The sequence below is a fragment of the Pogona vitticeps genome, chromosome 4 (assembly GCF_051106095.1).
Source record: "Pogona vitticeps strain Pit_001003342236 chromosome 4, PviZW2.1, whole genome shotgun sequence".
Lineage (NCBI taxonomy): Eukaryota > Metazoa > Chordata > Lepidosauria > Squamata > Agamidae > Pogona > Pogona vitticeps.
In genome coordinates, this window is record NC_135786.1 from 175,093,068 (window position 1) to 175,115,561 (window position 22,494).

General features: G+C 40.8%; 1 protein-coding gene across 1 annotated transcript in view; it reads right to left on the bottom strand.

The window, feature by feature from the left end:
* The window catches only part of DOK6 (docking protein 6), a 264,561-nt gene extending 244,362 nt beyond the window's left edge, over positions 1-20,199 (bottom strand). The window contains exon 1 of the mRNA XM_020796646.3: positions 19,429-20,199. Within this exon, the coding sequence (XP_020652305.1) occupies positions 19,429-19,494 (66 nt within the window). The 5' untranslated portion in view covers positions 19,495-20,199. The remainder of the gene's footprint in view (positions 1-19,428) is intronic.
* Positions 20,200-22,494: the final 2,295 nt, after the last annotated feature.

The window sequence follows — 22,494 nt, forward strand, 5'->3', positions numbered from 1 at the left end:
CACTACAATAAAACCCACTTCTGAAGAGACCAGATGGAATTAAAGAGGCTTTAGATATCATGGTGCAGCACCAGTTAATCCACATTGTAGTCCTGTGCCTAAAATCCTATTCAGATCCTACACATGCGTAAGGGCAATCATGCAGCATCTCCCACCAACACACTCCACTTTGCACAACTAGTCACACAACTTCACAACCAGCCAGCACAGCAAGTGGTGAAAGCATCTGAGAGTTGCAGTCCAAGAACACCTGGGTTATCCAAGGATGAGAACCACTGCTTTAGATCTTTTTTGCACCCGAAGCCAGCTGTCACACATGTCACATCCATACATTTGACTTTTCATGCCTAAACATATACCTTTACATTCTGCCCCCCACCCCCACCCCTACTCCCATCACATTCTTTGGTTCATTTTGGTCTGGGTTCTTAAATCTGTTAAGGTCATCTTGAATCCTAATTCTGTCTTCCGAATGGACACAGACTGAGTGTTAAATTTTCCCTTCTTCATCAAGCACTGCAGACGTAAATTCATTTAAAATCCCTCTACATTCCCACACGACTTGGCAGCCCTCCTTCATTGTTTTCTTTATTCTGCTTGCACTTAACCCAAAGCATTCTAGTATCAGTGATTCTGTTTCACTGAACAATATACATACTATTTTATTCTATCTCATACTGTACAAAAAGAGTACAAAAAGAGCCACAGTGCTACTAAGTATCAGTTTACATACCCAGTAGCAATACATTCCATACAATATTTTTTCTGCTTTTTCATGCAAAGACTGAACAGGTAATGGCAAACAGCTATACCTATGCTGATCAACTTTCACTTTATTAGACTACAAGTTTAAGCACCATTTACATTCTGTGTGGATGAAGCCAAAACACAGGCAATTGATATTTATGATGGATAATACACACAGTCTGCTCATTAAACTCATTCAGTATCAACAAAAAGTGGAAAGTTTGCATGGACTGAAGTAGTAACCCCAAAAGGGTTAGTTAGATTGGCTGCAAATTATGCTCAATCCCCAGTCAGGTAGCTGGTGATATAATAGATCTCTGCCAAGACACTGGGGTTTTCCTGCTATGACTCAGTACCAGCAGGAAGTCACCTCAGGGAGTCATATTAGAATATCTGCTGTTTTTCTTTGCTCCAGAACACCTGAATACAGATGTTAAGATCTAGGGCTTTTTTTTTAATCCCCTGCCTCCGATAGACACTTTTTGTAACACCATGCCAACTTTAAAACTTGCACATAATTTTGAGCATTTCCTCCTTTTTTCATAGTTGTCATATAGGGGATTACCCTAGTATGGATTCTGTATTTTTCTTTTTTTCAACGTGACAGCTTTTACCTTCAACAATGCCAAAACCACTGGAACTGCTGAAAGTCTGAATCGCAAATTCTGCACAGGATGACCAGGTATAAAGCAGCTTCCAGCTGCTCTATCTAGGCACCTGTAGATCATGGACTTGGTCAGAATAATTCACTGCTTAGGTGAGCTATATTGTTTGTAGAGTTTCCATACACTACAACTCAAATAAAGAAGGAATGGTGTAAGTGAGAATTTCAAGAACATTTCCCTTCTCTCCCACTCTCTAATACAGTGGTGCCTCACACAACGATGTTAATTGGTTCCAAAAAAATCAACGTTGTGTGAAACATCGTTCTGTGAAACACCATTTCCCATAGGAATGAATTGAAAACCGGTTAATCTGTTCCAATTGGAACAGATTGCCGTCTTTAAGTGAAAAAACCCATAGGAAACATCGTTGAGTGAAACAATGTTTCCTCCATTGGAATGTATTGAAGCCGACTCAATACATTTCAATGGCTTTGCGAAGTCCTTTTTCGCTCCTGTAAAAGTGCCTTACAGTGTTTGGAACAGGTTTTAAATGCTTGCAATCATTAGCCCACCTCCTGAACCCTATGCAAACTTAATTTGATGTTGTTCTGAGTCGTCCTTAATTTTTAGTGATTTTTTTGAATTTTCTCTCATTGGAATGTATTGAACTTTCCGTCCAATGCATTCCAATGAGAGAAAATTCAAAAAATCACCAAAAATTAAGGACGACTCAGAACAACACCAAATTAAGTTTGCATAGGGTTCAGGAGGTGGGCTAACGATTGCAAGCATTAAAAACCTGTTCCAAACATTGTAAGACCCTTAAAAATGAGCGAAAACGGAAGAGCTTCAAAAGCACTTAAGCCGGCTTCAGTGCTTTTGAAGTCTTTTCCGATGTCCCTTTTTGCTCATTTTAAGTGTCTTACAATGTTTGGAACAGGTTTTAAGTGCTTGCAATCGTTAGCCCACCTCCTGAACCCTATGCAAACTTAATTTGGTGTTGTTCTGAGTCGTCCTTAATTTTTGGTGATTTTTTGTTTTCCCTATTTAAATGCATTGAACTGTCCATTCAATTGATTTAAATGGGGAAAATAAAAAAATCACCAAAAATTAATGAAGACTCAGAACAAAACCAAATTAAGTTTGCACATGTTTCACAAGGTGCACTATGGAATCCAAGCATTTAAAACAGGTTTCAAACATTTTAAGACACTTTTAAATGAGCAAAAAGGGACATCATTAAGTGAAATTCCCCCATAGAGAACATCGTTAAACGATGGGGGAAATTCCTCAAAAAAACCCATCGCTGTGTGAATTCATCGTTGTATGAAGCAATCGTTGTGCGAGGCACCACTGTACTCCTTACAGTGATGTCAGGAAAGAAGTGGAAATCATATTCTTGTCCTTAAACTGCTTCTATGAGCTCACCTGTCAATGATGCCTAAAACTGAAAATGCAGAAATCCTACTTCATAAATCACAGCAGATGCACACAAATAAGCAGTACAAGTCACTTTCAACTTCCCTGTCATTTGCTCTGATTCAAGAATTATTCTCTGGCATCAAGTATCAAGGAAATAAAGTCAGCCCATTGTAGGCTCAGTCAAATCAATGAGACCTGCTTATTTTATTGAAAATATGTTTGAGTTTGGAAATGTCAATCTCACTGAAGAAATGAAAGTAACATCTCAAATCTCAGATAGTGTTCACTAGCAGAGGACAAATTTCTTCTGTCCATGACAACATATTACAAAACTGTACAATGATGGTTTTGTCGTAAGACCATCAATACAGCATTTCAAAGAGGTATCTTGGGTGGCCCTACTGTTTAATATTGGATGATACTTTACTCCACTTCTGTAAGAATGGTTTCTGGATGTTAGGAATGTTAGATTCCAAACACCACACCTATAACAGAAAAATTCTGAAATTCTCCAACTGGAGTGGGCAATATTCAGCTCACATTGCTCAGGGTCACATTGTTCCCCCATGGCTCTTCATTTGTTAGTTGGCTGGTTGGTTTAAATTATTTATATGCTGCCTTTCTCCCCACAGGCGATCCAAAGTGGATCACAACTGATAAAATAAGGAACTTAAAAACACTATATAAATATCACACTTTAAAAACAATAAAAAAATTAAAAATCAAATATAAAAATGATTGAAAAACACTCAAAAACCTGTAAGTTATCTGCCCCCCTCCCTGCAGCAGTCAATGCAACTACATAACATTGGCAGTGCTTCTAGGAGTCCTTGAGGAAGCACAACTGTCCTCTAAAACAATGTACGCACCTCCACATTCTTGTTTTACCACAAATACATTCTCCTTTCCAGATGGAAATACAAAAACACTCTTTATTGCTCTCACACTACCAAATTTCAGCTCTGTGTAACAGTGTAAGGGGTATATTGTTTACAGGCATATCCATGGGGGCAGCCAGGTCTCCAGGTTCACATAAAGTGCTTAGCCTTGCTTTCCAACAAGACAATGACTCCTAGACTCTTTGACATCATTGTGAATCTAGTAATGTTAGTGCAATAGGGTAAACTGATGCTGAAAAAACTTCTGATATGCCCAGCAAAAGACCACAGTCCACAGAATGTTGTCCCATTATCTTGATTGAACAGTAAAACAGTTTTTATACAGGTCTAAAATCAAAAGTAAACATTTATTAACAGTGTTCCTGTCTATTTAGAAGAAAGTCATGTGGAATAAATACTGTTTCAATATAATGTTTATGCCTATGATGGATGGATGGATGAATTTAAAGTCTGGATTGTAAAATGTAAGATTTGTAAATTAACAAATTATTTCAAAAGCCAAGGGTATTTCTTTTTATTAGCATTGTTTTTAAAATCATCAGTCTAATCATTATATATATATAGCCAATATATCATGGGATTATGATTCAAGAGTTGTATTCTGTGTTATGACTAGATTGGTAATGTGTGTACTGTAGTTCTCATTAAATCCTAAACACACACTACTTGCACAATTCTAGCAGACAGAGATACATTTAAAGCATAATTAACCTTTGTCTGCCCAAATGAGACATTTCCATTACTCAGGGTCACACTTTGCAGGGGAATTCACACAGAACAAGACTTAGGAATTGTCTACATAGAGAGAAAAATGCTTGATTCAGTGCTGTTCCTTTTGGCTATTTTTCCTGTTGAACAGATGATGCAAGGCTGATTTTGCTGACATCTCTACCTTTCCCTTACCTTCTGTACATTATCTTAATGGGAAGTCTGTACGACTTGCAATAATTGCCTTGTTGCAGATGGGAGAGCTTAGTAATATCAAGTTTTAGATACAAACTAGTTTAGTTCTTTGTCAGAGTCTCCCAGTCCAGAAAGCTTTAATTAACCCCTTTAGTTTGCTTTTAAAAGGGGAAACCTCTTCCAAGAGTAGAAAAGCTGCATGAAATGCATTTATAAAGATATCTTTTCTGAGAGGCCTGGAGAAACAATGTCTGAAGTGCAGTGTAGTGTAAATGTTAAAGTCAGTAAGTCTTACTCCCTTCAGGACAAAATACTCCTATCTGTGCACAATTACTGAACCACTTTCACCTATCTGGATAACCCCCTGGAACTTTTGCTTTCTACAATATGGTCACTTGAAGAGGTATAAACAATGTCCCTGAACTTCAGTCATTTGATATGTGCAGATGTGTTTGCCTGTTTGCCTTTTTTAATAGCCAAATACAGCCAACCATAACACTCATAGCCAACCCCAACACTCAATATATTGACATTCCATGGATCAGAAAATTCAGAGTTAGAAAAAATAACCTAGCATGCACTCAATGTAAACATTATAATTTGCACTTACATTTCTATATGGCAAAAAGATACTGTAGCTGGAAACACTGAAAATACTACAATGCCAAGAATATTATGTAGCAACATGCCATTATGTCCCACATTTACTAATAAGGAATTTGAAAGGTAACAAGAATCCTTTTGTAGAACATTTAATATTATCTAAAGAAATGACTGTATAGAAACTGAATGGTAATTCTATTTTTCATTAGTATTTCACAAGTGCTGCCACACAACTATACAAACAAATCTTGCTGAAAAACATTCTTTCATATCTGTCTAGAGGAAAATTCAGTTAAGGAAAAACAGTTCTGAGTAACTGAAGCCAAAGAATGCAATCTCTACAGATCATTTTACTTACAATAGTATTGCTGCAAATTTAACAACTTAAGCCTATCGGTACACTTGGTTTTATGCTTATAGGGCTCCCCACACACAGCTGCAGTGATATGAACAGCTGCAGTAAAGAAAATTTGGCCATGCACAGTACTCTGAACTCTGCTGCCATCTTTATAAACACTCATCTCCACATCTGCATTCTTACAATATGGAGATGGGTTTTTGTTACTTATTACTATCTAAACACAGCATGTTACACACAGAGAAAGAGACAGAGAATTAATTTATTTGTACAAAAGCTCTATCTCATTCTACAGGTTGCCTGACACCTCTCCATGACACTGATCTGACCAAACATTTTTATAGTCCCAAGAGTATGTAAGTAAGCTCTGTGACCAGTCTGGCAATCCAAGCACCACAAAAACTTAAAATGCTGCACAATTGCCTGATAATCACAACCAAGCTTTGATTTCTGGATTTCCATAGGACTGAAACTACCAGTTTTACATTGTCCTTGTGTATATGAAAACAACAAAAATAAGCCACTAAGATCTCCAAATAATTGCATCTTGACAGGCAGAACAATCATGCAAGATTACAAAGCATCACAACATCCGAAAGTATAAAGAGATACATAGATTGTTCTTTAGATATTTCTGCTTTCAGTGTAATAGATAAAATATCTGAAGACAAGATAAACTAAAGACCAGACAATGTGCTGCTTTTTTAAAATTAAGAAAAAATTTAAACCTCATGCATTGGGACAGGTAATTTTATTCCCCAAGAGTCACATTTTGCTGCAGAATCAACACAGAATGCAGCCACTTATGAAATTGTCATTTCTATACTGTATCTGTAAATAATGTATCCAAAATTGAGGCACCTGCCATGTACTTTTCCCCCTAAAAACAAATAACAATCAAAAATTATTGGAGGGAAAAGAAAGTCTCGCCAGATTAATTTTAATTTTGCTGTTAGAGTATTGTTCCAGCCAACAATCCTAAAAACAGCCATTACTTCAGGAAAACAGTCCTGAAAATAGAAAAACAGTTGTGTGCCTTTTTCCAGTGACCCATGATGCAGTGAAGCAGAAGTGAAATGCTGCAGTTGTCAGCAGATTGGCTTCACTTGGGGAAAACTAAAATGCCTTTCATTGGGGAAACAATGCAATTCTTTACTGTCAGGAAATAATTCACAATACAGAAATAGTATGGTTTTTACTTTTATTCCACCTTGTTTTTTTTCTGTTTCCAGGTATTTTGGTAGAAAGAATTTGATTCTACAATTAAAAATGTGCACATGGCACATTCATATATCCCATAATACACTGGAATTATTTTTGATGCCTGTAGGTAAGTCACAGCTCACACAGTGTAAGGTTGATTGATTGTTTTCAAATCCTAGAGTTAATACTGTATTCCTCTTTAACAATAAGTTATTTAATGGCAAGTTCTCTAGACAGTAAAGATAGATAGATAGATAGATAGATAGATAGATAGATAGATAGATAGATAGATAGATAGATAGATAGATAGATAGATAGATAGATAGATAGATAGATAGATAGATAGATAGATAGATAGATAGACAGACAGACAGACAGACAGACAGACAGAGACAGATAGATCACACATGCAATCACACACTCACTCACACACACACACACAAAATGTATTAGCTACATTAAAACAAAATATCAACATAAATTCTAGCAACAATATTTCATACCCTCTAAAAGGCACTGAATCAGTTGTGAAAACCCTGGGAAAATAAAGAAATGGATCACCTATCACTGAGAAGTCCACTACACACAACCAGGGTGCAACCATTGCAAAGGGCTTCTCTTAAGTAGCCACAAAGCACACATTATTTCCTGGGGAACCATAGAAAATTTCCTCTCTTCTAATAAGAATATTGAAGCTAAGAGCATGTTCATACTACAAACCATATCATTTAGGCAAGGAATGGATGAGTGTGCCAGGTCCTAGGGCTAAATTTTCACCTTTGGCATTGTGATGCGCTGATCCAGGCTGAAATCTGCATTTATTAATTAATACATTCTGGGAGTGCTCAGATGTCTACTTCCCATTTTGATTTTGGAGAGTTTTAACACGGGTGGATGATATTTTAAATGGGATTTTAAAAAATTAAGTAGATGTATTTATTTTTCATTGTTAAATGCTATTTTTAAGCCCCATGTGATTAGTTTCAATTTAAAATGTGTTATAGCTAAAGGATCTCATTATGAAATACTTATTCTAATTCTATACTATGCAATAATATATTCATATAACCTTCTCTAAAGTTTCATAAATAGGATCCAGCATTTCTCTTATTGGAGCCTCAGCTTTATGAGACTTAATAGATTCTGCATAGATTATTTAGCTTAATCTTTCCCCTTGTACTCAATTTGGTAGATGCCATCAGAAAATTATGCAGTTCTCACTCTGGTTTGCATCTCCAGAGATTAATAACAACACATGGAGATGAGAAATTAACCCTTTCTTCCAAGTCATTGTGGATCGGCATAAGTGGAGTACTGAGTGATGACATCTGAGTAGCTGAATCCTGGTTGATTAGTGTGACTGGAATGTTGTGGGTGTGTGATTGGGGGTTGGTGGAAGTTAAACAGAGAGATGACAGGAGAGGGAAGATTTTAAAAAGTTAGATTAGAGAGCTGAAAGGAGTTAGATGCCTGTCTCAAAATTCTTTTTTTAAAAAAGACACTTCTTGTGCTAACTTCCATTTCTACTAAGCATTTTGATTACTTTGTGGCTCCAAGCAATAGATACCTAGAGAATGTGTTGGACTGAAAAAAGGTCTGAAAATTGCTTTTGTGTTTGAGTGAAAAGTGGTTAACAGATGAAAATCAGAGTCAGGTTTTGTGATTTTCCCCTGCTTGGTGTCTCTTTGTGAATGGTAGTGAGCACGAGAAGGCATCTTGTAGATCCTAGATTCTTATGGTATCCACGGTATCTTCACAGGGGGTCCACAAAGGCTTGAAGTAATGTTATGATCATTTGGAGTTGAAATGGATGGATGGATGGATGGATGGATGGAAGGAAGGAAGGAAGGAAGGAAGGAAGGAAGGAAGGAAGGAAGGAAGGAAGAAAGGAAGAAAGGAAGAAAGGAAGAAAGGAAGAAAGAAAGAAAGAAAGAAAGAAAGAAAGAAAATATAGAAAAAAATCTTAATTCTCCTTGTTTGTGTAAAACCTGGCTTGTCTAACTTATGCCTCCATTAAAAACAAACAACAGCAAAAATCAGTTATGAAAATAACTGTTTGATAGCAAATAACTGCAATTGAATTACATTCAGTGGTTGAGAGACAGCACATGACATTTCTTGCTACTGCGCAGTCAGAAGCTGCAGGAAGAAAGAGTTGGAGTCAGTCAGTGTCAGTGTGAGAACATTATTATTCTTTTAAATTTGTATTGAATCATTCCAATAAAAATATTATAATAGGAATGTGTGCATTAGCAGATTAACTTATTTCTTCCTTTTCTCAAAATCTGAAAACTCTTCATGAGAAACGTTAAATAAATATTTGATATACTTTAGAGCTTTAAATCTTGAGTTAGGTCTTGGCAACAAGCAATTTAAAGGAGTCTGTGGTAAAGAAAAGTTTAAGAACCACTGCTATAGATCATCTCGATCCTGTAGGTCATCTTGGTGTTGTCAACATTCAGGTTGCCCTTTGCTATTTAAAGTTTGGCATCCTTTTTCCTGCTGGCAAAGCAGGCATTATACTGTGCAGCAATACTGGGCCATTTCTTGGCATTTTGCATCGTGCACTGTATAGTTCTAGTAAAGAATGCAAGAGGTTACAAGCCAAGGTTTCTATTAGTTTACAACCAAAACCTAATTTGTGCTATAGTCAGAGTAAATCCACTGGAATCAATAAAACTTCACTATGAGAACCTATTTACTTTGAATTTCCATGTACCTACTCTATGACTAAATACAAATCAAAGCTAGATTCTTTCTTCCTCTCTTCTCTAGAAATAAGATTAATAAATTAGAAGAAAAGGAATAAAGCAAATATATCTCTGCTTCTAGTGGGACTAAACTACATTTCTTCTAACCTGTTCTGCACAAAGTTAATAATGCTTTGCTTCCAATACTAAAGCACATTGGTACCAAAGTGGTCATTTAACTGTCAATCCATGGGTTGCATTAGATCAGAACAACTTTAATTTGATTCCTGGCCAAGGTTACTCAACCATGAAGAAAAATGGAATCTAACAAAAACATTGGAAGTCTCTGTAATGGATTGGCCCCCTGCCTGAGTGTGAGCAAATGCAGCTTTTCTCTGTCTCTCTCTGAGGTGCACTTTTCATGATAATTTGTGTAACATCAGCTATTTTAATAAAAACACTAAGGAAAACATTCCTAATATTAATTTTCAGAATACAACAGGAATTTGTTTCTTCTCCTTTTTTTTTTTTTTTAAAAAGGAATCTATTTTTAAAAGGAAAACAGTGTCCCAGTTACACCAGCTTGTATAATGAACAGGTATCACTGCTATATGCGATTTCGATTTCGAAACCTTTATTGGCATATAAACGGACAACAACAAAACATAGGTACAAGCCAAGCGATGATCAGAGTAAACGTAAAATAGGGGATACACTCAACAAATAGTATCATAGGTAATGGGTTAAATTGGAAATTTCCAAAAGATATCTTGCAACGGCAGATGTAATCCGCGGGCAAGAATCATTCAGGAAAAAGGATAGGGAGTTGGGCAAAAGAGAAAGCCACGGTTCGAGAAACAGCTTTCTCAGAGATGAATGAAATAAAATATGGTCCAGGGAATCTGGGAGGGTATGACAGAAAAAGCAGAGCCTATTTGCATGGGGGATCTTAGCGAATCGGCCTGCATGAACCGCCGAAGGGAAGATATTGAGGCGAGCTAACATAAATGCTCTTCTCTGACCAGGGTTGGTCAGTGAAGAGAAATAGTTAGAAGGGCGTCCTAGGGAAGGAGGAAGACTGAAAAAAAGGGGAGAACAAGTGGGGTTTAAGTCAGCTGAAAGTGACTCAAACTCAAGCTGCCAAAGTTTGTGTTTGATCAAGGAATGGGCCTGTTGTAATCCCAGGTCGAAAAGGGATTCTAAGTCCAGTCCTAGGGATAGAAGTTTGGAGTCAATCAGTTTAAACCAATTCGAAGTGTAGGAGTCACTAAGAAGGTCAAAGAGAAGAGAATTGGAATTAGAGTGGAGATGAATACGGAGCCAGTATTTGAAAGTGGAGACCCAGGCAAGAGTAGAAGGAAGGTGGGTTCCCAATTCAAGTACCATGGTGGAGAGGCGAATCATATTGGGAACACCTAAGATCTTTCTAAAGAAGACAGCGGCAATGGAGTCAATGTCGTGGTTTACAGCCTCTATCCAGATGGGGACCCCATAAAAAAGGTGGGATAGGAGTTTGCACTGGAAAATATGCAAGGCTGCTGGGACAAACTGGTTGCCCGAGAAGTAATGGAATTTAGAAATTGCATTGAGTTGGGATGTTGATGTGGAAATGACCGATTTTTTGTGTGAGGCCCAGTTTAGTTTGAAATGGAAAGTGAGCCCGAGGTATTTAAAGGTTGGCACTTGTTGGTAGGATTGTGTACCAACTGTCCAAGTGGATAGAGGGCTAGATTTAGAAAAAAACAACACTGCTATATAATAACCACAAGTCTAAGCTTTCTTTGTTTTACTAAATAATTTTGCATTAAAAATAAAATAAAATATAATAAAAACTCATAGCTTGTGTTGTCCACCATTCTTGCTTCCTTCTTGTCAGATGAACCATTCTTCATCAGCTTGCTTTCTAGCTGACATCATTTCAAAATCACTAAAATCACTTTGTTGCAAAACCTAAAGCTTTTTTCCATCAGCGATTCTCTCAAAAATTTCTATTTTTGGCTTACCAAAGCCCGCAATTCCTGAAAGGTGTTGTTAGAATGATGCAGAGGGTTCTGATCACGTGTGCCCCTTTTCTGACAGAAGACAAAAATCAAAACAACCTTGTTCCAAGTCTTGTCTCGCTCCTCCTGTAGCTGCAGATTGTCCTTCCTAAATGCCATTTGCATCTTTACAATGGAACCAACAAGAGCCCAAGAAAGAGGCCTCTTAGAACCTCTCATCCATTACATCTTTATCTATACAATGTAGCCTCTATCTACAACAATTTTTTTTCTGTTTTTAAACTAGTTTGAGGTGAGAACTCAGACACTCTAGAAACTGTTCCCTGGGTAAGACAGTTTGGAGGATCAGGGCCAGGCCCTCTTTTGTTTTGCGTGGCCCTCTTTCTGCTCCGTTCTCACTCTGCCCTAGCACAACAAGGTTTACTAGAAGAGGATGTAATATATAGCATAATCCTGAGGTGATGGAAAGCAGGGAAACTGAAAGAGAAATGTAGCAAAGCCTGCTTTATACAGGCACTGGAAATTATGTGTGCAAAGCTTTCCTTCTACACCTCCAGACATTCCCTTTTGATACCATAACTGTGTCTAGAAAGTAGCTGCTTTGTTTGGTTGTGTTTTTAAAAAGCACACCCAGTATTTTTTTTACCATCTTCCTTTCTTTCCCCATTTCCCATTCCCAAACATCATAGAACTTCAATTTGCTCAACTAACCCGATGTCCGCTACATCTGAACAACCAAGATAAAACTAGTTCCACTCCGTTGCACTCATGCATATCTATGGTCTAGTCTTTCAGGCTTCACAGACCTTGCTTTCAACTGTGAATGTATTTCTAAGCCAATCTGCACTAATTGTGGATTTTTATTGTGCATAGTTAATTCCGTATCTTATTTGCATGCTTTAGACCAGCCATTGCATTATGACCAAATTAATTCCCTACTGAAGTTTGTATATTGATCATTCCAGTTACCAAACACTTTTGATGTTCCTGTATACCCAATAAAAACAAAAATACCCTAAGCAATTACTCTGAGTCACAGGAACAAATCTGCTAATAGATAGTATTGCTAGTGTTCAAACATATCTTAAACATATAGAGTTAAGAACATATATGAGCTCATATGCACAGCTGGAGACTCCTCTAACACCTCTATTGATCCAAATATTAATTTGACTTACAAATGTTTCTGTTCCATCTTCCTGTTCTGTATTATAAAGAACTGTTAATACACATAATTTTTAAAAAATGCTCACGAGAAATGGGGGGAATCACCCTTGAAAATCTCCCAGCAACTCTTACTATTGGTTGTACTAGCTTAAGTTACAGGTTTCTTATGGCCCTAGCAGATTCATGTCACTACAAAACAGATTGAGATAACTCCGTCTGTTACTCCTTCTGCCCTGGTCTGCACCACAGAGATGTATGCTTATAGATGAGCATGTCACGCAGATCTACATCTGTAATAACACTCATGTGCCATCAAGTCAGTTCTGACTTATGGTGACCCTTTTCAGGGTTCTGTAAGGTAGAGCATACTCAGAAGTTGTTTACTGTCCCCTTTTTCTGGGGGTGTTCTGGGACTGTGCAGCTTGCCCAAGGCCACACAGGCTGGCTCTTCTCCTGGGAGGCACAGTGGGGAACTGAACTCCCAACCTCTGGCTGAACAACCAGGTATCCATCTCATTGAGCTATCCAGTCAGCTATCTATATCTCTATACTGAAAGAAATATATAAATAAACTGGGGTTTTTCTACTGCCTTATGTATAGTCAAAATGTTGTTTCATTTGGCAAAACTCTGAACTCAAACACAACCAATTAATTCCTGAAAGTAAAAGAAATTGCATTAACTCTTTAAAGATAACAGTCCAACCACTGTCCACCAGCCAACAGACAATCTACATTAACTAATTTCTCTACCTAATCCCAGGATGGAAGCCTATGTTAACAATGATACTGCAACTTTGAAAGTTAATTGCATTTATCTGCATGCCTTTTCACCTGATCCCCACAATCACAACCAGAACTATACTGTGTTCCATGTGTTTGAGGAAGTGTATTTTTACCCATGAAGCTCATATAGATATAAGCTCATATAGATATAAATTATTTAGTTAATCCTAAAATATGCTGCAATGCTTGTGTTTTGTTTTTGGTTTTGCTACACATGTTGAAACAGTCTAATGCAGCTCCCTCTTTGATAATTAAGCAAGTATCACTCTGGCTTTGCATCAAGTTCACCTGAAACTATAATCATACTAATCTTCCATGGCCTGCTGAGATTTACTGATTACTTCCCAAGACATTGTTTGACACTGAAATTCCATTTTAAAGCATTATCTTGAGGGTGGTATCAGTTCATCCAAAAAGCACCAGGAATCCTTTCTACCTTGATTAAAGCAGCTTTTAACAAATTCCCCTGTCTTATGTGTACAGCCATGATCTGTAATTGGGATTCCAACAACCCCAGGGCATTCTTTCAGAATTAACAGCCCTGTCAAGAGAGCAAAATGTTTCAAAGGTCAATGTATGGTTATTTTTGCCTTTAGCCTTGAACACCCCGGTCTACAGAGAAAAGCACAGCATCCAGGGCAAAGATAATATGTATTAGCACTGTGATAAGCTTCCAGCCACTTGTAGAATTTCAAATTTCACATGGCCTCTCCCTTATCTCCCTCAGAAGGTGGACACATTCATATAAATACATAAAATATAGTTCTTAGAGATAAAGGTTTCAGGTCAAGCATGCAGCTTTCTACCTCTTGTACTTCATGAAGAGTATGGAAATATTAAAAATTATTACTTAACAAAACTTGCTGTCTTGCTAAACATTGTCACTGGAACTCAGTATGATCTTAAATCAATTTCTACAAAATAAGAAATAATCAACAGGACATGTGTTTCCAACCAGTTTCATCTCAGAAGAAGGGAAATCAGTTCACCTTTAAGCCTGAAAATCTTGGGCCAAGCTATAGTAATGAACATCACTGATTTGGAATATACCATACAGAACTTAATCCATTATAAATTTATAAGAGCAAGTAAAAACTATTGGAAACACAAAGTACTACAAGGAGGCTACTCCTTATAGCTAACTACTTATTAGTATATGTCTCCATTCAGACAGACACTGTGTGAATGTGTGTTGTGCTGTTTCTATCAAAAGAAATGGTGTCTGACTTGTACTTATGACATGGCTGTTACATTGAAATGCCTCAACAAAAAGTCTTAAACCATATCAGTTTTTGTGCTTAATCACTGTATCTATCCATAGATTGACTCATATATCTAAATGAGAATTCCCCTTTCCTTGTGGAAATGGTGTCTCTACTGAAAGGACAAAACAATTTGACATACATTGAACAACAAGCCAAGTCACAGAAACAGGAAACTAGACAAGAGTACCAGAATCAGTACTTTAGCAATACAAAAATCGATACCATTCTCTGCTCAATATCTTATCTATATCTCAATACGTAATTGGGAGAACTTTTGGCGGCAGCAGGAATTAGAGGAAAAATTAGCTCTGGAAGAAGGAAGATATTCCTGATACCAGTGAATCTGACAAGATAGATCACACATGAAATCACAAAGCAAAGAAAATGATACATCCATAAAGGTTATTTTTGCTTCAGTGAGAAACTTTGCCTTTAGGGACACTAGTACATTTCCATTATTTTAAAACACATACACACAAAACCATCCTGGTTGCATATTGAGTGTTCAGCCAATGTACATGACCTGAAGCAAACCAAACAATGGTTGCACACTGAATGGGAAATTGATCCACAGGTGCTCTTTCACATTTACTGTATCTTGAAAGGCCACCACCTGTTTAAGATACCAGATATAGGACTGGATGCAGACTATCACATATGCTTACATCCCACTGATTTTAGGTTTTCACTCTGCGTGGGATCCAGGTGTGACTGACTTAGATCTTGTCTGCACAGACACAAAAGTATTGTTTCTCTCAGTTATTTTTTCTGCTGACCAGATTATGCAAGGCTGAACATGATGAGATTTGTGCTGTTTCCACTACCTTCTATGCTTCCTTTACTGTCACTTCTATTATTTAGGCTTCTATTATTTAGGATCTGGCTTTGTTGCAGGGGGTGGAGCTTAGGGCAACAGCACTTCCTATGCAGAGTTCACTGCCTTGCCCAAATACCCCATCTCAGAAACTGTTAACCCTTTAATTGGCTTTTTAGATGGAAAACAAATAAGCAAATAACTTCCAGAAGCAAAGCTGTAGCAAGGAAGGAATATATACAGATCCCCCACCATACCCAGAAAGCCTAGATACATGATTTTCAAAGGTCTGCTTCTAAAGTGCTATATAGACACCAAATCCAGCAAGTTCCTATCCTATTTGGGATGATCTACACCTACCCATGCTCATTTGCTATGATCGTTTTGATCAGCTGGACAAGACCTTCTGCAGATATTCCAAGGAAAGTGGCATTTCTATATACAGCAAAGCAAACATTACAAAGCAGTTGTAACTTGGCCTTTCCCTATTTCATTATTGTTTCTAGAAAAAGGTGTGATACAATATGACTATAAAGCCAAGCCACCTATCTAATCCTATGAGTTACTTACAGGGCTTGAAAAATGTACTCGTTCACTGTGACAAGTGAAAAATGCTGCTCAATGAGCCTCTCTCTCTCTCTCTCTCTCTAATCCTGCAGTCCTCCCTTCCCCCCTCCCATTGCAAAAGGAAAACTGCCCTCTTCTCACAAGAAGAGAGTTTGAGCGGCACATAGAGATATAGCTCTGCAGGAGTGTGTAGAGGAGTCCTATGCTGGACAATATGGAGATTCCCTGCTCCCAATTTCAACCAAACAAGGACACATCATGGGATGTGAGGGAACCATGGCTCCTTAAGAGGCCGGGCGCTGTTTGCTTTCTGTTTTATTTTTGCTGGAGACATTGAAAAGAAAGGCATCCAAAATACAAGCTTCATGACCCCACAGGCACGCAGGTAATAAGGCAACCAAAGACTGAGGGTATCAATCAGTAAGTCCTGTGTACGTAATACAATTTATACACATTTTGTACACATTGTTACACAGAACTAAAAGTGAACAAGTGCCTAGTTTACATTGACTGGTGAGACATTCTAAAATTTTTCAAGCCCTAATTATTTAGACCACAAAGAATTACATTAAGAGAAGCAATAGCATCCCCAGGTACAAGCAGGTATGTAGTACCCAGTTGCCAACTTCCCATACTTTTGCTATATTCTTACCTTATAGAATTTCAACTACATGTTGCCATTTGGCAAAATTAAGCAACACTTGCAGATTATAATGAAGTTATGTTGCCAGAGTATAATTAAACGTGGAGTGTATATCTACAGTGGAAAACAAGAGAGATAGTGAAGATTCTGAGATTAAAAACAGAACATGAAATACAGGAGGGAGAGAGTCAACTGGTCACTTCTGTAAACCTTTCAATTCAGCTCAAGATTTCTGTGAGTTGTTGCATATATGGTATTTTAATTAAAATGTCTACTAAACTGAGGTAAACAACTTTGTGTGGATTACTGGTACCATTTGTATTTGAACACTTTCGATTGTGTGACAGTTTCAAACCAAATATTAAGATATTTTATTCTGCTTTCTTATGAATCATACCTTTAACATAAAATACCTTGCTTTTTATATATTTCCTCCACTTACCTCAGAAAACTTCACTAACAAGGGGGTCTCACAAAGAAACAGTCCTGCTTATTGTTAACAAAGTCAACAGATATGGCAGTTGCTTGTATACCCAGCACAAACACTTGGATACAAAATAATTGTTTCTTTTATATTTACAGCGATGCCTTACAAACAACCTATGATTCTACTTCAGTTTTCTTTTTTAAAGACAGTCAGACAAGATTAATCAATGCTGACAGTCAGGAACCATCCATCAGAACTGGTTAGCTTAGCAAACAGGAGATAGCATTTAGGAAAACTCACTTATCAAAACAGAAAGCCCAATTTCTCATCAGAGAAACAACTGCGATGAAGGAAGAGTAGTGAGTCCTATGAAGTATTTAACATGCATTGCCCAATTGGCAATGTGTGCCCTCCCCAAGCAAAGAATGATAAAACACAATCATGTCACTTGTGTGCAATGCATCATCCTCAGAACCACTCAAAAGGAACAAAGAGGGAACTTCTTTGCATGTGGTAGAGCACCAAGTCCTTGTATAGTCCGACTCACAACCAGAAACAGATTTTTACACTCTTACATGCCACTTCCCAAGTACAACCACCTTTCCTGGATTTTAACTGTTTTTTTCTTTCCAGCATTGGCTAATGCCCTCATTCTATGGTTCAAGGCTAGAGCTATCCAGACACAAGCATATTAAGCCTCAGGAGGTTGTTCTCTTGTTGTAAATCTGATTAAAGCTTACTTCAGAGATCTATTATGTGTTTTCTTTTCCAGACTTGCTTTCATGCTGGCAGTCAATAGGCTCTGTATCACCTTCTTTTTCAAATTCATTTTCAAACAAATCTCATTCCCTTGGAAAACTTCCCTAGGAAGCAGTCTCATTTAAAAAAAGAGAGAGAGAGAGAGAAAAGCCCTGCTTATTGTTAACAAAGTCAACAAATATGGCAATCACTTGCATACCTAAAACAAACATTTGGATACGAATAGCCAGGCAAGCATCTTGGTCAACAAGTTTCCATTAAATCCTGATCCCTGCGGAGACCGCAGCAACATTTCTGAAGTAAATGGGAGTGTCACACGTTGCATATGCCCTTTTTCAGGACTCATCCCACCTCTCTCATACACCTTTCCAACAGACCTTGTCTCTGCCAGCCCGGCAACCTTTCAATCCACACAGAGAGGCAGGGGGCAGCAGCAGATGCAATTAGCCTGACAATTCTCCCATCCATCTGTCCAACACTCCCTCGCCTAGCATTCTGTCTGTATCCTTCCCCACCACTGAAGATGAACCAAAGCATCCTTCCCCACTGCCTTTCCACTGTTTCCCCATGGCTGCCCCACCCAGGAGCTATTATTGTACAGTTTCCTATCCCTCCTTTGCACTGATCTCCGCATCTTCAGAGTTTCCTCTTCAAACAGTGTTGCTTTCAACCTTTTTTCTTCTGACAATCTGTGCATAAGAATTGGGGGGGGGTAGGAGATGTATCTGTGCAAAGTTTACACCGTGCTCCGACCTATGACACTGCAACCTGTTAGTAGCTTCCGAATGGAACAGTAGGCGTTTGGGGAAGGTGCGTAAAGGGAAGATTCCTTTCTTATTCCTGGGAGAAGTGGGACTTGCTTCTCTCACAGGGAGCGAATCACGGTATCCAATAGACTTTACTCCCCTAATAAGACGTTCAGGATTGCAGCCAAATAACGGGGGCGGGGGAATCCTGTCACCCGGTCCCTGCAAGTTTATGCGACCACGTTGTGGGCTGTGGCCGTTCTTCCGAATCGCAAAAACGGGCTACACACATCACAGGGAGCCGGTCCCACTGAAATCCGTGGGGCTTCCACGTCGCTCAGGGCGGAAAGGGAGCGCGTGCCTCGCCAGGAGCGCGATGCCAACGCAGCGCTTCCACCTCGTCAGCCGGGCGGGCGGGCGGTCAGACCCTCCCCTCCAAAGACACGGAAGGCGAGCCGAAGTCCAGAGGAGCCTCAGCACCCTTTGCCGCCGCCTCTTCCAGCCGCAACCCCGGCGGCGGCGGCGGCGCCTCTGAGGCCAGCGGCGGCGAGGCAAGGCGAGCGCCACAACCGCCCGTCCGCCCGCCCGCTTGACCCGCGCCACGTTCCCAGGGCCGAGCCTGGCCAGGGGCGCGCGAGGAGGCTGCTCAGGGCGGCGGCGGCGGCGACTGGCGGACCGGCCGCCGACCCTCCCAGCCCACCAGCGACGGCGGCCGCCGCCTCCAGCCCTGCTGCCCAGCCGCGGCTACGACAGGCAAGCGGAGGAAAAGCGGGAAACAAAGCGCGCGCCTTTGCTCGCTCGCTCGCTCGCGCACTCACTCACTCACCCCGAGCTTCCTGCTGCGGATTTTCACATAGCCTTGCTTGACGATATCATTAAAGTTGGAGGCCATGGCCAAGGCGAGCTGATGAGGCCGTCCCCGCTCCGTGCTCGGGATGGTCCCTGTCCCCGTCCTCCTCCTCTTCTTCCTCTTCTTCTTCCTCCGCTTTTCCTCCTCCTCTTCCTCCTCCTCCTCCTCCTCCTCCTCCCGCCAGCTGCTGCTGAGTGCCGTCGGCCGCCGGCTCCTGAGGAGCCTCTGGCATCCAGGCGGCACTAGCGGCAGCGGCGGCGGAGCAGGTCCTCCTTTTGCGCGTGCCGGGCACACACCGGCCCAGCGCAGCCCGCCCACTCCTCCTGCAGGGCGCCACGCTCGGCTCCTAACCCGCCCGCCCCAAAGCCTGCCGCCGCCGTCGCCACAGCGGCGGCACTGAGGCGAAGCGAGCGACGCTTTCCACCTCCTCGGCCGCGGGGAAACGGAGACGGGCGGAGGCTGCCGCCGCCGCCGCCGCCGCCGCTTTGTCGCTGCCGCCGCTCGGAACAGGCACCAAGCTGCCCCTTTCCCGGCTCTTCCGGCAGCTCTCACGCCGCCTTTTCCCCTCCCGCCTCCAGCTACTGCTTCTCTGCCGGCACCTTGAGTCTTGGGAGATGCTCGCGCAGCGCCATTCCTCCCTCGCCTTCGCCTCCTCCCCCCCCCCGCAGCCACCACCAGCGCGGAGTGGAAAGGAGCAGGGGAGGGAGGGAGGTGTTCCTGCACGCCTGCTTCCTCCTCCTCCTCTTCCTCGCACCTCCCCCCAAACTGCTGTCCAGGGAAATGTCAGTCCCAGCTTCCATCCCGAAACTCACGCCCGCCCACCCGCACCCCTACCCCCCTCGGCCATCCTGCTTCGCTCCCCAGCGAGTCATTTCTTTGAATGCCAGGTCTGAGGGACCCTGCTCGGGGCATTTCTCCAAGCAGGCAGGCAGGCAGGCGGGCGGGCCGTCGACTTGGCTTGCAAGACAGGAGAGGTTTTTCGGCCTCGCTTATTCTGTGCTCCTTGCGTGAGACTTCTGTCTGGAGGAGAGAAAACGTATTCCACATCCTGACACCTGTGCCTGGAGTTAGCCACAAGTGCTCATATGTCTCAGACGACCCCGGGGTGCTCACTGAGAAATACATCTTCACTGAGGGTCGATGAGAGACACTCCTTAGTGAGGACATTCTGTGGTGGTGAAGGAGCCTTTAAAAGGGCAACCTTATCTATCAAAGCTGAAGAAAGGGTGGCCTTTCAGAAGTTGGATTTCAGCTCTCGTCAGTCCTGGCCAACATGAGCAATAATTGGGAGTGATGGGACTAGTGCTCCTACAGGAGCTGAAGATGGAGTGACTTCTGGGCTGAGGTCCTTGCAAAATTTACTCACCCAGTAATCGAGATTCTCCCAGGTTTGAGGGGTCACAGGTTCTCAACACCTGATTGACAAGTACAACCGGAAGTCCCTGTTGTAGTAAGCAGGACTTACCAGAGCCAAGAATTCTAGGATTGCAGCTTTAGGAAGTAGCCTTTACTCATCTCAGTAAGCTTGTACAGTATTGGAGAATATTTTGCCCCACCCCCTCTCAATATTGCTGGTTTGTAACTCACATCAACCGCAGCTAGCAAGGCCAACAAGTGAATAATGATTCCAGGTGCAAGCCAACAATCTATGAGGCCATACATTATTGTTTAGTTGTTAAGTCATGTCCAACCCTTCGTGACCCCATGGACCAGAGCACACCAAGCCCTCCTGTCTTCCCCTGCCTCCCGGAGTTGGGTCAAATTCATGTTGGTAGCTTTGATGACACTGTCATCTCATTCTCTGTTGTCCCCTTCTCCTCTTGCCTTCACATTTCCCCAACATCAGGGTCTTTTCCAGGGAGTCTTCTCTTCTCATGAGATGCTTTTTAAGATGCTACAGTATCTAGGTTTGTCATCACTTTCCTCCCAAGAAGCAGGCGTCTTTTAATTTTGTGGCTGCTGTCACCATCTGCAGTGATCATGGAGCCCAAGAAATAAAATCTGTCACCGCCTCCATATCCCCCTTCTATTTGCCAGGAGGTGATGGGACCAGAGGTTGGGACCAGATGGGATCTTAGTTTTTTGGATGTTGAGCTTCAGACCACTTTTTATCCTCCTCTCTTTCAACTTCATTAAAAGGTTCTTTAATTCCTCCTCATTTTCTGCCATCAGAATGGTATCATCTGCATATCTGAGACTGTTGATATTTCTTCCAGCAATCTTAATTCCGACTTGGGATTCCTCCAGATCTGCCTTTCGCATGATGTATTCTACATATCAGTTAAATAAGCAGGGAGACAATATACAGCCTTGTCGTACTTCTTTCCCAATTTTGAACCAATCCGTTGTTCCATATCCAGTTCTAACTCTTGCTTCCTGTTCCACATAGAGATTTCTCAGGAGATAGATAAGGTGATCAGGCACTCCCATTTCTTTAAGAACTTGCCATAGTTTGCTGTGGTCCACAGAGTCAATGGCTTTTGTATAGTCAATAAAACAGAAGCAGATGTTCTGGAACTTTGTGGCTTTCTCCATAATCCAGCGCATGTTAGCAATTTGGTCTCTAGTTCCTCTGCCCCTTTGAAATCCAGCTTGTACTTCTGGGAATTCTCGGTCCACATACTGCTGAAGCCTGCCTTGGAAGATTTTGAGTATAACCTTGCTAGCATGTGAAATGAGTGCATTTCACACGTGAAATGAGCCCCTTCACGGATTGCTGCCTTGTCGTGGTGAAGGGGCTTGAGTAATTCAGAGAAGCTATAGGCTATGCCATGCAGGGACACTCAAGACAGACAGGTCATAGTGAGTTCTGACTAAATGCGATCCACCTGGAGCAGGAACTGGCAAGCCACTCGAGTATCTTTGCCAAGAAAACTCCATGGGCAGGCCATACATTACTTATGCATAAATCTGGCCTGACAGTGAAAAGCACCTTCCGTGCAGTCCTATGCATTTTTAGAAGTTCATGCCATTCACTTCAGTGGGGTTTCAGACTAACATAATGTTGCTATTTTCATATCTCATAGGCAGAAATATTTACTT